The sequence below is a fragment of the Charadrius vociferus genome, unplaced genomic scaffold (genome assembly GCF_000708025.1).
Source record: "Charadrius vociferus isolate BGI_N301 unplaced genomic scaffold, ASM70802v2 scaffold635, whole genome shotgun sequence".
NCBI classification, from domain to species: domain Eukaryota; kingdom Metazoa; phylum Chordata; class Aves; order Charadriiformes; family Charadriidae; genus Charadrius; species Charadrius vociferus.
In genome coordinates, this window is record NW_009648436.1 from 75,496 (window position 1) to 92,086 (window position 16,591).

Sequence of the window (16,591 nt, forward strand, 5' to 3'; positions counted from 1 at the left end):
ATTAAAGAAAAATAGGAGAGAATAAAAGGAAATAAAAAAGTTGCTTTTTTTTTAGTCATTGCCAACTATTTTTTTCCTTTTTACATGGTATGTGTCATTTAAATAACACACAAGTGGATTAGCAGTTTCTTACAGATGGGTCCAAGTTATAATATTATTGGGTGTAGAATCAATAGGGCAGTGCATAGTACAAAGGTAGATATAGAAAGTGCAAATCTCCCTAGAGGGCCACTCCCTCCCCCAGCCATCCTCTCCACTATCTAACCACTCAGATAATTTTTTTTAAAAAAGAGCTAAATTAAACTTCTGTATAAATAATTTTTATATATTTTGTGGGTTTTTTCCCCATTGCAACTAATTACAAAATTAGACATAACTACACATACAAACATAAACAATAGCACCGTACTGGTTATGTTGATGAAACCAATTTTAAGCTTGGAAATGTATGATGTATGTAGACAAAGATGCTCACAATTTAAATTAACTGTAGAATGACTGTATGTAAGAATACAGAAAGTGGAATGCACATCAATGATGCTAACAGTTATCTTAAGAAACACAAAAACTAAAAGGAATATTTAGTTGTACAACAGTTTTCCTCACAAATTGGCTCTGCTTTTCTTTTTTTTTTTTTTGTTCCTTCACTTCCTTTGGAGCTTGTAAGACAGTCTGCTAGGGAGAATGCTCTGATAGTTTTATAGATCCAGTGTGCAACAATCTTCCCTAGTCTATGTTTCCAAAGTGATGCTTGTTTGATTATAGTGTTTTTCTGATCCTCTACATTTGAGTTGAAGAACATGACCACACCACATAACCTGGCACTTCAGTAATTATCTTAAAATACAAAACAAGAAAGACGAATAAAAAGAAACATAGTGCACATTCTTCTCTGGTTCAGATGTAAGTTATAGAATCTCATTCTGAGGTAGCCTTCTATTCCATATATATATATTTATATTTTTGTTTTGATTTTTTTTTGTGTTTTTTTTTCTTTTCTTTACAAAAGTGCTCAAATACAATGCTTGCTAGAGTTTGGTCTTTCATAGTTTTCTTTCTGCTAGTAGTGGGAAAAGTGGAAGAAGAATAAAAAAAGTTGAGGTCACATTGATGAGTCATACCAATGCTCCTATTTGAAACCCCAAAGAAAGAATTCCTTTGATACTCATGTACTGACAATGGCATGATGGAAACCAGGGTCAATGTAAATGGCATCCTATTAAGAGTCTCAAAAAGTACTTTGTGCTGTTCACAGAATTTTCTTTGTTCCCGGGAAGAAAGTCTAGTGTCACTCTCAAATATATCCTGTGGGGTCAGTCTTGCCAGCCTTACGTGAACCCTCCCACTGAAAGCAATGGTTTGACCTTAGCACTCTATTGACACAATTGAATGACCAGGACTTGGCCCAAAATAAATAAGAAAGATGCATGAGCACTGCTAATGTCAACTGCTGCTAGTGTACTGCTACATTTCTGCAATGACAACACTATAACCAGTGTCACAGTGGGTTTGAAAAGCCAACGAGAAATAAATTTTTAATTTGTGGGCTGGTATGTTATTGGAAATATGGAAAGATAAAGGGCCTTGACTACCTACATGTTTTGGGTTATCATTTATTACCATTCATACTTGATTAGAAACTGGAAATGCATATTTTTCAAAATTGTCTGATACATGTATTAAAATGTTTGAAAAGAATAACAGAGATATGAACAAACTGAACTAAATACAAATGAAGGCTAACTTAAAGAAATGCTATTCAAAATAGGCATCAAATATAAGGCACTCTAAATGTAAAATTAAAATAAAACCCAGCATCCCCAAACAATGCTGTATGCCACAAAACGATTGATTTCACAGAGCAATGTGTGTTTGGCTTTGCCCTGTTACATACGATAAATGTAAATTATATAGCGCACACTATAGACAGTATACTATTGAATACAATTTTAAAACATCTTAATACCTAGTATATTACAACATTCTCCCCGCCTAAAGGGATATGCACTGACCTTTCCCACATGCACACCTCCTACATTTAATAATATGATTTCTTATTGCACTATAGTGTTACAAATATTGAACTTCACTGGAAGCCTAAATCACATACTCTGTGCATGTGTGTGTGTGCATGTGTGTGTGTTCAAGTGGCAATGTGGATAGAAATATTATTTGGGATAGAAATGATGTTCAAATATCAATGATGTGCATTCCTCACTTCCCTTTGAAACAGAAGTTTATGGACCTTGGAAATGCAGAGATGACCAAATAGTAGTTTAATGTAATTGTAGTATGCTGAAAAACTCCCAATGCTTTGATAAATCCAGATATGGAAGAATTGACATGTTTATGTGTATGTGTGTGAATATCTACCTTTCTGTATCTCTGTAACTATACAGAGAGTTAGACAAGGGTAGACAGTAATACATACATATATATATAGAGAGAGAGAGGGTGTGGGTGTGTATGTGCATATGTGTGCATGCGTGTGTGTGTTAGCAGCATCTTTATACTTTGCGCCTCCCTGTTGATTCCAAAACAAACCAAAAAGCCCCGTTCTGATTTAACTGATTACAATGAATATTTTCTTAAAGAAAAATAAACCAAACAAAACTGTAAGAGTAATACCTACCAAGACTGTGGTACTGTAGATAAATATAGGACTGCACAAAAATGTGCAAATTTTCAAATTATTTAACATTTCTACAGCACAATATTACAGATAACAGTTCTACAGCTTAAAAAAAATCTAGTTTTTAAACAAAAAGATTAACAGTTATGCAACCTTTTTCTTTAATTCACTTCAATGAATGATAAACTTTTGTTAAAAAAAGGAAAAAGTTTACACAGTTAAAAATGAAGCACAGGTCAGCAGTATCTTTACAATACTAAAAAACTAAATCAAGGACTTCCTTTTTAATCATTCCCACGTTTTCCCTAAAGTGTTATGATGGGCATTATGATGGGAAGGGGTGATGTTGAAGTAAAGAGTCCGCTTTGTTTGAGAAGCCAGGACCCAATCTTTTAGCAAACATCTTGCACTGAACTGCAGTTCTCTCAAAATTCCTCTTTGCAAAAGTATGTAATCCTGAACAAGATGATCGTTCTTTCTGATTAATTTCCTCTTCCCTTTCACTTCAACCAATGTCGAACCCTTGAGGTATCTGTAAATGAGATCCTTCAGACGCCTCAGTGGTCAGGATTCTTTTATTATGGTTAGGTTATTAAACTGTGAATTCTTGGTCCACATGGAATAGGGTTTCTTGTTGTTGTTTTGTTTTACATATCCCCATTATTTTTGTTTGTTTGTTTTTTTATTTTATATATCCCCAATAATCGCTCCTTAGCTAAGAGTTTAGAAGTACTTCTAAAGCACATCGTATGGCTCAGAAGCGGCTCTCCGGATCTTAAAGGGCCTGCAATAAAAATCCACGATGGTTTTTATGTTGCATAGTGATCAAAGCTGCCCAGATATTCCAGTGCGGCTCGATAGCAGAATTGGTATTGATCCTGGAGAAAGATAGAAAACAAAAGCATCAAAAAGCCAGCTTGTTTGTTGGTTTCTACTTTCTTTCAACTAAGAGTGAATACTTTTTGGCTACAGACAAATATACCACAGAGGCATCTGCAGTTCAGCAATATTCTTTTGCTGACATCAACAGAAATATAGTCTGAGATACAACAGATGAAGATAGGCACTCATTTAACGCAACAACATTTCCCACAGAATGCAGCTTCTTTTTGTGCAGAGACTATATACCCACCTACTGATCATTTGTTATTCTGAATTAATACATCAGCATAAAGCTTTCTTCTTACAGGAAAATACCAAGATGCTTTTTCCCTGTTTATTTGAAAATAAATAGCAAAATATCCAATTAAGTCTACAGTAAATACAACACACTAAATGATGGAAAACCACTAGCTTAAAAATCATATTAAGGAAGCAAAGGGAATCCCATCTTTTGAGTAATATAGGCTTTGATGAAGATGTGAAGATACCTCAGCCTGTGGCAAGAAAAAGGCCTAAGGGAGAAATATGCAGCTAAAGCATCTTATTAACATGAAACAGATCACATTTCAACCTACACCTGGAAGCAGAGAAAAGTTCAGTGTGGTGAGAGATTTGCTTATAGCTTTGGTAAATCCTTCATTTGGTATTCCATATTATTCTCACCCCCACCCAGCAGTTCTTTTGCACATTTATGTAATATTGTACATTTGTACTAAAATGGCTAAATGTACTAAAATGTTGAAAAATTAAAAAAAAAAAATAGAAATTGCTTCTGAAAGCCATCTAAAATATCAAGGTCTGCTTATTTATCTGATATTGCTATGTGGTAACCCCACACAGGTTATAGTTGTTAAGATCACAATAAAAATTCTTTTGGAGACCAGGAAACTCATCATATATTTGCCTCAAGGTAGTGGTATGATCACTAATAGTTCTTTTCTGCTTCCTTTTGGAACAGTGGGAGAATGCATTAGACACATGCGTAAATTTTAAGTGTATGTGTGGTCCACATGAAGTTAATGTGTGTTGTTGAATAAGGATTAGATTTCCTGGCAGTTTATACTACCAAATGAGATTTGTTTTCCACAGAATCCTGAAAGAAATGAGTACACAACACTTCAACTTCCAGCTGGGTGGGGCTGAAGGGTAGCATACAGAAACAAGTAAAAGTAGGAGGAGGGAGAATATATTGCATAGCTGAATTCTATATTTGTCAGAGAGGCTCCAAGAAGCATAGTTTTTCTATATACTGTAGTTACTTCTTGGAACCAAAATGATAGAAAGCAGTCATTTTTCATTTTGCTTATGCAGAAGAATGATGGTAATGGAAAAGAAATGGAATTAACTCTTCAGTTTGGTCACAGTGATTTACCTGGCTAACTGACAAGGTTGAAAATAAGTATGTTTCATATAAGTTTTTATGAAGTTGTCTTCTTAAAAATAAGACTACCCAGCTTTTACTGTACAAGTTCAATTTTCTTGTGGAAAATAGCAAACTATGGGGAACCATTTTAGATTTCACAGACTGTAATTTAAAGGCCAGTGTCAATCAAATTATACTAAATAAATGTATGACCTAAAATGTTTCCCTTCTCTTGCCCTTTTGCTTGGTTCTCCTAACCTATTGGCTCTGGCTTAGTTCAAGTCTCCTGTTCAGAAATTTAAGTAGAAATTAAGCACAACTGAAAATGTTTAAGTATTCTTTCTGACATGACCCAGTTCCAAGAATCCAGGCCCAGGAAATCAGTTGATACTGTTTATCCCTTATTTCTCTGTGGCACTCTAGCTAGCACAAAAAATATTTTCACTATAGTTTTCCTGAAGGCTGAATTTACTACTATGATTTTCAGGCCAAACAGACACTTGCTTGGTGACACAAAGTCAAGAAAAACATTAAAATAATACAGTGTCAATCTGAAGCCATGAACAACACTTTGCTCCTGGAACAAAAAAGTCAGTGGATCCACCTGCAGAGACAACTTGCCTCCTTCTTTATTGCCACACATTTCTGCTAGGAAACAAAGTTTCAATTAAAAATGGGTAATGCTTCTTGGAAAACAGTTTTTCTCAACTACCATAATTTATGATCCACTACTGAAATAAATTTTTTTCTTCCCAGCCTGCAGTATCTACTGCTGTAACAGGAAATAGTCCCTGCAGTACCTTTATGGCAAAGTTTGCAGTACAGTCATATACTCACTATAAGAATTAAGATACAAATGTAAGCGCATTTTATATAGTCTCTATCTGTGCATTTTTTGGCTGTGGAAATACCCCTTCTTTCCCATCACCATTGTACACAGATACTGTTTTGCTCACCTCTGTCTGTACCATGGCTGGCCGCTGCGTCCTTAACATTTTGACAGTCTGGAAGATATCTACAACACCTTCATATCTCATTCTTTCTAACACAATGCTCAGGGTTATGAATACTCCAGTTCTTCCAACACCCGCGCTGTTGCAATAAAAGGAAAAAAAAGAAAAAAGGAATGTTAATTGACAGTTAATGCTGAAAGAATTGGCTGACAAATTATCTGTGGTTACAACACACCATGTGTGGACAGATTTGTATATGGGGAAAGGCTCACTAAGCAAAATTCCACAGCAAAATACCACATTGCATTCGGAAGAATAACTGATCTCAAGCAAACTTCACATGCTACTAAGTACTTCTTGACTCTCCAGCCTTCACTGCGAAGTGACTTGGTTTGTTCATCCAGATACAGTAATCAGTGCATGGTGAAGGAAAATGAGAATGTTTGATGCCAATGACCTATGCTGGAATTGACAAGAGAAAAACATGCCAAAAATGTATTTTACTGCTTTACTTATAACTTATTCATGTATATGCCTCATTTTGCACATTTTCAGTGTGTTAGTTTATCTTCTACTTTGAGTTAGAGATAGTCGGTGGATTTTCAATTAATATTGAAATTGTTCATGCACACTACAATTTAAGTAACGAATACACAAAAACCTTAAGACACAGCTTTTATTCAAGTCTGGCAGTCTGCATCTTCAGCTTTTGAATACTGATACTTGTACACCATGCCTCTCTATATTAGTCTGAAATGTCATCTTTGAATATACAGCTTGGTTGCTCTCTGTTCTGTCAGGTTTCTGTTATTAGCTAAAACACCCAAGAAGTGATAGAAATCCCTTCAATCAATAGAGCCAATAGTTGTCAGTTATTAAAAATAAACAATCACTTATTCATGAGGATGAACTTGGACTCTTGGACAAAGAGATAGGTAACTACACAGAAAAAAAATATTCTCCAAGTCTGAACTTTTATGGGTGGAGATTAAGCACCCCATCATCTCACTGTTGATGTTAATAATTCCACCAGGTTTTCTCCAGTCAGATAGAACTGGGAAATTGGAGATTGACGAGACCTATTCACCAGACAGGAGAGTGGAAGAACATGAACAGCAGGGAAAGACTGAAGAACTCTGAACGTTGATACTGACTATGACAGAGATCCAGTGAACTCATGAGACTAGTGCAGAAATCAAATGTCCAAATTTTATGATGGTATTTTAGTGTTTGGTCTAGATCAGTGCACTTCTAGGGCTATAAAATATATGCAATTTGACTTAGCAATTTTGTATAACCTGTGTGCCTTCAAAGACCTGAAGACAAAGGACAATTGAGACACAGCTTGACAAAATATCATGCTCTCAGTGCTCATTTACCTATATATGATGACAATGGTCCTGGACATATAGAGCAACTGGAATGTTAAGGTCTCCTTTCTATGATGAGGTAAATCAGAAAGCTAATGTTTAAGAAACATACTGAAAAAAATCCTCAAAAAAAAGTGTTGGAACCTGCTTGGTCTTTACAGAGTTGACTACAGTGTGATCTAAACCAAGCAGCCCCGAAAGTGACCAGCAGAGTGAAGGCAGATTGCCATTTTTCATTCTCCTTGCTCCTGCTCAACCATTTAAAGACATCCAACAAAAAAGTATGATTTTCTAAATACATGGGAGAACTTCTAGACTCACACATTAGTCAGATCTTTATTAATTAAAAAAAAACCTCCTCAGAGCTCTTTAACTGAGCAAAAAGAGGGAATTAATTTGTTGTATTATGTTCTTAAGAAATGAAAAGTATCTGGAGCTACTTAATAAGAAAGACAGACTAACATGGAAAGATCTCAATGCTTGCAATTCTTAACTAGCCATCAAGTGTAATATTTTGGCAAAGTCTAGAGGAAACTGACCCTGCTCCCCTGAAAGTGGCAAGCATACTTTAGCATTCTATCAATTCCTATTAGAGGATGCTTGGGATTTCTAAAGAGTGACTGAAGTCCACATCAATACCAGTAGCATTTTAATGATCAGCTGATACCATGACATTTAACGAAGCAATGCAACATAGGTTTTAGAGAATCCTGAACTTAGGAAATGGTAAGGACACTACTTCATGATGTGCTATGATTCACCAAATTTTAAACAGTTAGAAACCAAAGTTAGGGTGCTTTAATGACCCATGAAGAAATATTGGTGTTTTTGTGAGAGAGAAGAGTTTGTTGTTAAAAATACATCTTGAATGCATTCTGGGAAAGGGTGGTCTTCTTTACTGTCCAGCTAAAAGCTAGAATAAGAAGACTATAAATACCTAAAATTGGTTGAGGTGAAAATTTTGCTTCAAGGTGAATCTTCACTTCTTTTAACTATTTTTTAATTAACTGCCTGATCATGTTAGAATTTTTAAATTGTAACACACTGATCTATTTATAAAAAAGCCAGAGAAGGAGAACATTTTAAAATTGTGGGTGGCAGGGGTTTACCGTGCAACAGAGAAAGCAAACTTGTGAAAAATGTGTAGAGTAGGAAGGAAACCACAGGGATGTGGTACTTGGGGAGTTTGTCATTTGAAGAATTTCTCTGCACAAGAGAAATCTTTAAAAACTCATCATGGTACAAACTGGAGGCGTTATCACAATAATTCCACAAAGACTAGGGGAGTGCAGGTACCCAGGATCTTGTGCTTCCTGAAAGAAACAAATAAACTTACTAATTTGCTAGCGACATTTCCTATTCTTGTAAATTGACCAACCATTACCAAGCATTACCAATCTCTACATTGTCATTACAATGATGATGAGACATTTAAAGACCAAACCATGATGAATTATACTCGATTTGACTTTGCTCCTACTAAAGCAAAGTCTAGTCTGGTAGAAATCTCCATAGTTTCAGCATGAAAGATCACACCCATTTGGTGCAAGCAGTATTTCATTGCAGTCACAAGTGGACAAGTTTGCATGGTACAAAGAACTTAGAAGAATACCATCACTTTGCTTTCTTATGTATGTCTGCATAAAGGCATAAATATTGCTTATTACTCCTCTGCTCTCAAAACTCATTAATGTCAGGAAGCACAAGGCTTATTTTTATCATGGTTGTCCTTCATTTTCCCTTGCCAAATGAATCCTAAGCACTGCTCTGCAGTGCTGTTCTCCTTAGCACGCCACAAAAAGTTGTAGGCACACAAAAATGTAGGATTCAAGTGGTCTGATACATTTATTTTGTTGGTCTTTCAGATTAGGGGAGAAAAAAGAACTCTGTTAAAACACAGTGGTATTTTAACAACTTCTGGTTGCTCCTGGCTTTGGAAGGACAAAAATCTCTCTTTCAGTACAGTCTTATGCTCTAACTTGCTTATTTTGTCTTCATGCTAGTATTGGGGCATTATTGTCTTGTAGGAAGGACTTGGAACCTGTATCAGTATTTTGCATCTCTGTTATATAAATAATAACATTTAATCTACCAAAAAATAATTTAATGTTGCAAAAATGAGTATCTAAAATCCTAATGGAATTTATAGAAAACAATTTATTAAATAAGAGATAAAAGATAAAGATATTATTTCTGGCCATCTGCTATAGACTCTAGAATACTGTAGAGAAAATAAATAAAAAATCCAAGAATATTAAAAAAGCCCACCCTGGATTATTCCTACACACCCTGCAAGCTGTTTTCATCTTCATATCAATTGTAAAGAAATTGAGGGAAGTCATCACATCAAAAAATGGGCATTACATACTGAAGTTAGAACTCACCAGTCCAAACCTCAGTGATTTTTTGGCAAAGTTTCTAAACATTGCGCTCTATTCCATTTCCTTTCTTGAGATAGCTACCATTTTTACTTTTGTCATCTTTATTACTACTAATGTGCTACTGAGGTGTAACTAGCTTGTTTACAGCTAATAATTCCTACCAACATAACAGCTTCACTTTTAGTTACCAGTGGAAAAAAAATCAGATATAGCAGCCTGTGATAAGGTTCTTCCTACTGCTTTCTTTGTAGCATTGTCCAGATTGTTTTTACCCTGCATTAGAGACATTTTTAAGTGAAGAAAAAAATCACATGTCTCCACGTATTTCAGAAGAAACTTTTCTGTGTCAACTGGATATCACAGAACAGTTCCCATTTTGTAAAGCAGTCCTATGTGTTACTTTTTAGATCTTCTATTTGATTACGTTTTCTGATAGTTCACCTGAAATTCCATTTACATATATACCTTCGCTCCAATCATCAATCAACTTTAGAAAAAAACAAATCTGCATATGAGTTGTTTTGAGGCTTTGCTTACTTACCTGCAATGAACAGAAATTGGTCCATCCTGACCAAACTGCTCTTTTGTTTTATGCACTTGGCCTATGAAGTCAATAAATCCTTCTCCAGACTTTGGCACTCCTTGTTCTGGCCAGTCAGTGAACTGGAACTGCCTCACTGTTCGGGACTGGCCATCCTTTAACAAAAGACACAAAGAATGTATCCCAAAAGCACGTTCCAGCAGCTGGAAGTCAGTCAGCCAACAACCAGAGAGACAATCACAAAACAAGGACGTTGAGAAGAGGTGGGCTAAGATCACATTTATGAAGACCCTTTCAATCGCAGTACTGGCTACTGCTCTTGGACACACTGGCCCAGAAGTGCAGTTTCATTAATAACATTGCATAGATTCCCTTCTGCACTGGATAGAAGAGTTGCCTGACATTCTGCCTGTGTAAAAAGCATGTCTGAGGCTAAAGACATAACAATCTCACCAGGTTATACAATTTTTGGTAAGTTATGTTTTGAATCTTGTGGACTGTAAATTCCTTTATATATAGAACAGGTAGAATAAGGCCATCCAATCTGACTCTTCATTTCATAGATACACTCTCTACTGCATGGCAGGAATATCTTCACTGGTAAGAGTCGTTTAGTCATTGCCCTTTTTGCAGACGATATCTTTAATAGAATAGTGCTTTCTATGAGGTGGACGTTTCCCTGGAAGAAGGTGGGTCAAGACAAGCCATTTGTTTAACAAACCATAAACTCCTTTCAGTCATTGAAATTTCATTTACTAATAGCTTGGACTCAGTCAAAAGTTGAGGTGATTTCCTCTCTCAAAACTATTTGGCTGAAGCTGTTCATTGCCTTTGGTTAGGAATACTAACAGGATTGTGTCAAACTGCAGAATACCACAGTGGTTATTTTTAGCCACTGGAACTATTAAACGCCAGCTTCTGCTCTCTGCCTATTTAATGTGTAAACGGTTAGGACACATAAATAGAAAAAATACAATAAAAGTGGATGAAGTAAATTTGTTCTGAATTTTCAAACGTTGGTCTTAATGATTTTGACACTGCCAATCTGCACAGCCAAAAGGTTTAAAAACATGGGCATAAAAGCACGGGTACATGAGCTACTGATGTAAACTAGTGCCTCTGGACATGTTGTTTCCTAAGCACCCACCATGCCATGTCTTCAAAATAGTCTTCTACTAAGTGAAACTCATGAAAAACGGACATGATTATAGGAGATTCCCCCCAAAAGCAACAAGTTATGCTGGAGGGCAAGAACAATCTTTTTTTTTCTTTTTCTTTTCTTTTTTTCCCTCTACCACAAGCACTCAGCTATTACAGACCTTTGAAATGAAATAAAATAGAAGTGACTTTTAAAATAACCAAAGGAAAAACCAAAAGTGACTTTTAAAATAACCAAAGGAAAAAACAATACTTTGCTTTTATGTTTCCTCTGATACTGTGGGTTTTTGCCTCCCATGTCTTAGATGAGTACAGAAAACAGAAGAAGGGGATGTGTGCTAGCTACTGCTCCATGAGAGGACACTCATACACTTCATTGGCTTACTATCTCCACTAGACCACTGTGACAATTTCGTAGTCTATTTCTGTGGAATGTTTTCGCCCACTTAAAAAAAGTAAATCTATTTGAAAACATTTACCCTGTTTTATTTCTAAATATTTCCTACCACAATGGCATGATGTTAATACAGACTTCTCTCATAATGGTCTCTGTGATCCCATTTTCCGCCAAGAAGACATAATGAAATTGCATCCTTCAGATAGCCTTAGGCACATGAGATTAATTAATCAAGAAGAGAAAATAATAGGCTGATTCCCTTCAAAATAACCTCCCATTCTTCTACATTAAGGGGATAAAACCTTAAGTCTGACTCGCATCATGTTGGTTAAGGAGTTGGAAGTTCTTCAGCAACTTGTGACGTTGATAGGAATTACACTAGAATAACAGTAACTTTTTAGGGGTAGAAAAGATACAAAAGACGATGCTTTACTTAAGTCTAGGCTGTCATTGGAAAACCCACAAACTTCTATGTGCAAAATAGATTTGATGGTACATATTTGTTTTCTAAGTGCATCTAAATAAGCTGTACTGGTATATTTCATGACTGCAATAACTCAATAATCCAGTGGAATTCTGTGAAAACTTCTTATTTAGTTTTAATGGCAGTAGCTTCTGTTATTTAATGCTATTTAATGAGCATAGAAGTCAAATTAGTTAGTCTGATCTTAGACTACCATTAAAGCATATTGGGAACTGATCTGCAATTTCTTACACAGTTCCCTCTGCTACTGACATTAAAAGTAGTGCTGCTTTCTTTTAATGAGGTGCTTGCCAATAGCAGTCCAAATACAAATGCCAAATTTTATTAAAGTCTTTACTTTCAAATATTGTGACAGTTTGCACAGTTAGTTATCAAAATACGAACTTTCAGATCCCTATGTGGAGCAGAGGGCTTTTAATGTATCATCCTATTGATTGGCTGACCGTTTGGATTTCTTCTTGCTCCTCACAGGGGATATTCAATTGTCTTTTGATAAGGCTGTAGAATTTATAATACTCGCTTACAGCCATCACTAATAGTTTAGCCTTAAATGAGACTGCCCCAACACACTGACCTCTGGAGTTTACAGAGAAAGTGAGTATAAAGCAGTCAGAAGCAGTAGATTGAAAGAGTTACTGAGATCAATTTCACCTTACAACAATTCACAGCTCAGTTTCAGAAGTAACAGGGAGTTCCACACCAGACACTTGCTGCTGACACCTACAAAGGCAGTGTGTGTGTCTTTTCTTGTCCCTGGGGAATAATTGGCTGGCTTGGCTCTGCCAGAGCATGGATGGTGTTCTAACATTATGGATGGGTTTGGAGATAGGAGGGAGAGAAGCTGGTTACAACCACTGCAGCATTTACTCTGCTTTGGATACAAGAATTTAGTTAGATGATCTCAATTACTGTGGGTGTGACAGCCACAAAAACCTAACTACAGGAAAACTATAATGTACATTTTAGTAAGTAGTACCCACTGCTTCCAGTAAATTTGGAAGGAGCTATAGTTTCCCAGCACATCTAGAAAATTTAAGATGGCCCTGTGAGCTTCCCAGTCCATTGTTCAACAAAATTAGGACCGTCACGGTAAAGAGATTTTTAAAATATGAGAAGAAATGACATGTGATGGTAAAATGTCACAACGGGACTGCCAAGGTGCATGTATGCTTGGCACTGTTTAAAACAGGTGTATTAATATCAGGTCCAATAAAACTACGTCTGGCAAATTGAGTTATTCGACCCTTTCAGACTTTTATTGTTTTTCAGCTATAAGTAAACAGACTTTCATAAATATCCTCGTTCATTATAAACTCTTGAAAGAACTTTTTGGAAATATATACTGTTTTCAGACACTTCACTTCAACTACACCTGTGGCTTTTTGTTGTCTTTGTTATTTTGTGATCTGAGCTTGGTGAACTATGTCACATAAGACCTCTTCCAGCTTGAGATGGAAGAGATCTTTAATAGATGATCTATGAAAACCATCAGCACAGTTGTGGTGAAATTGGCTTTGACTGTCTATGCTTATAAGTGTGGTTAAAGATTGAAGTTACGAGCCTGTTCTCCAATTTATTAAGCACAAATATGTTAAAGAAGCTATGAGTCATGTGATCCTTACTGGATTTCAAACAGAATGAAAATCAGATCCAATGCATCTACAGTTTCTTTTCAAAAACAAATTAAGATGTTCATATGCTGACTTGGTTAGTGACGACACTGTCTAGCTTATTGTCAGTAGTACCTAATTTTACTTGAAGCGAACATTAAAAGCAGCGGTCTAGCTAACTATGAGGAAGTCTAATATTTTGGATGTTGACTGGCAACTCTGAGTAATCACTCATGTTAATCCCAAACAGTACATCCTGCTCTTTTGCCTGAACAAATAGTATTCTACAGTGCTTACAGAAATGGAGGCTGTCAGTAATTTTTCCTGCCATGCAGACTAAAATGCTAGAAATTAAGAGTCTGAGAAATGCCACATATGTATTTAAAGTTTATGTGCATTTAATCTTATATCGGTGCTCAGTTGTGGACTCAGGAATTCAGGTAAGAAATGCAGTATGAAAATGAGGATGCTAGGGTCACAGCTGCATGTATCTACTCTGCAGATATACAAGAGTGCTGAAAATATGCTATGCCAAAAATCAAATTATAATGTGCAAAGCTTGTCAAGCTTTTCTTATGAATGCTATTTGCTTTGCAGTTTTTAAATCTCAATGTATTAACCTTCATACTCAGTCAGCCTAAAGCGTGGCGCAAAACAACACATTTAAAGCTGTAAGTGACAAAAATTGCCCCCAAAAATGAGGGGAAATTTCCCCCAAAAAAGGGGGAAATGAGGAAAAAAGGGAGAATGGTCCTCAATCATCGAATGTATCGTGGCACAAATAGTTATTCAGAACTTCACAAAGTTGTGCTGCCCAGATGTTAGATCTGAATGAAGTCAATTGTTCTTACACAAAGATCCCATTCATTTAATAATAACTTTATCTGCTTTTCATGTATTGCTTGTAGAAAGTACACCTCTAGGGTTTTTCTAATAATAATACAAATAATACAAATCTAAAAAAAGGGAACATAAATTGACATTTTCTTTTAAACTTATGTTAACTAGTGTAATGCTATGTTAACTTACCCTTGCATCTGTAACCTTGAATTCCCTCAGAATATACTGTGGCATGTTGTACTCTGCCATTGGATCTACCACAAAATACTGGTATCTGGCTGAGCGCTCTGCAGGCCAGTACTGGTGGCATTTTTCCTACAAAATAATGAAGCAAAATACATTTCCTGTTACTCAAGAACACTACCATAAACTGGTATAAAACCTTTTTCACTCAGATAAGTATAATACTTATGGAAAGTGCCATTACTGACAGGAAAATGAACTGTTTGTCTTGCTGTGAACATGAAGTTCCATACCTAGAATAAAAAATGCTCTTCAGTGTTGCATTGCAAAGGGGTTCTCTCTGGTCATTGTATGTCTGCACTTGTTTATACTTCTGCTCAGTTCTATTATTTATCAGTGACAGGAGCTATCCCTAGCCTAATTTTCAATACAGAACGGAATTTAAATCTTGAGGCCACCTTCAGTTTTCTTTCTTCTTCCCTGTTGAAGCAAGTCCCTCTGGCCTCAGTCAAGACTCTAATTCTGCATCCACTAGCCATATCCTGAATCATCTTTATTCCCCACACACACGGCCTGACTCAGTTTTCACTTATCACATACCGGCTTTATCTTGATGTAATCCTGTCCAAATAGTAAACTGCTCCATTCTTTCCATTACACAAAGCACCACTTAAATGAGTTTAGGACTGTAAACTGGGTGCCGAAACTTTAAAGTTCAGTGCTATGAACACACAGAAGACATTCAGATCTCAAAATCACCCCACTTTCTTTCAACATTGTTAAAAACAGACACTGTAAAAGTGAAGTTTTCAAATAAGAAATCTTTGGTTTTGAATAGACAGCAATGCTCTCTCTGCATACTTTGGAATATCAACATGCAAAATGAATCTCAGTGTTCCCACAACAAAATGCCATGTCTAGCTTCTCTAGGGTAACACACCTACAGATTGGAAAACCTTACGCGTGGTGATTAACAACGCCACCGGTATTTCAGAAGAAGAAGGAACCTAAATCCTCACCTTTATCTTTAGACATTCCCATAACAATGAAGTATTTTAATAAAAAATCATTATAACAAACATTTTAGTAAAGGAATAGTATAGCAGTACTTACTCTGCCCATTTCTCGTAGCTTAGTGAGCATGACCACAATTGTTGAATTATGCTCCCAGAGCATTCTCCAGAAGTCTTCAGTTGTTTCTGCTAAAGGACCCTGTGTAGCTATGTAAGCTTTTTGTTGTCTATGTTAAAAAAAAAAGTAAATGAAGAATAATATTTTAATCAAAAATTGAACTGATATACATTGTATGTTTATATGTAAACATTGTCTAGAGGAAAAAATTATATACTATTAATAATAAGCACATTAAAACCTTATTATGATTGTTTAATCAAACTATGGTTTTTTATTTTTAGAACTTTGAGAGGGAAATTACTCTGTTAATATTATGATGTATGTCTTTATCATTATTATTTAAATTTTAATGCAACTCTAATAGCTCAATTTTGTGTGCTGTAAAAAGCACTTAAGAAACACTTAGTTGTGCTGGTTCATTTTGTAGAAATAACTGTCTAACAATCTATTAAGTTTAGGAATTATAGCATCTAGCAGTTTCTTTATTAACTCCTTTTCAACAGTCTGATGCCTCCAGCAAAAGGAAGGCAGGAAGAAAATTCAGGAACGGAGTGCCCTGCATTTCCAGGCCTAAATATCCTACTAGTAGAAACTACCACCAAGCTGTTAAAAGCTTCTGGATCAGCAGCTTTATAAGATGATGACTAATTCATGTTGTTCTTG

At 35.8% G+C, this 16,591-nt stretch overlaps 1 protein-coding gene across 1 annotated transcript in view; it reads right to left on the bottom strand.

The window, feature by feature from the left end:
• Positions 1-3,310: 3,310 nt before the first annotated feature.
• PTPRD (protein tyrosine phosphatase, receptor type, D) overlaps positions 3,311-16,591 on the bottom strand; it is a 284,005-nt gene continuing 270,724 nt past the window's right edge. The window contains exons 33-37 of the mRNA XM_009885407.1: positions 15,908-16,034; positions 14,801-14,926; positions 10,123-10,277; positions 5,834-5,969; positions 3,311-3,510 (exon numbers count right to left, since the gene is read on the bottom strand). Of these exons, the coding sequence (XP_009883709.1) occupies positions 3,442-3,510; positions 5,834-5,969; positions 10,123-10,277; positions 14,801-14,926; positions 15,908-16,034 (613 nt within the window). The 3' untranslated portion in view covers positions 3,311-3,441. The remainder of the gene's footprint in view (positions 3,511-5,833; positions 5,970-10,122; positions 10,278-14,800; positions 14,927-15,907; positions 16,035-16,591) is intronic.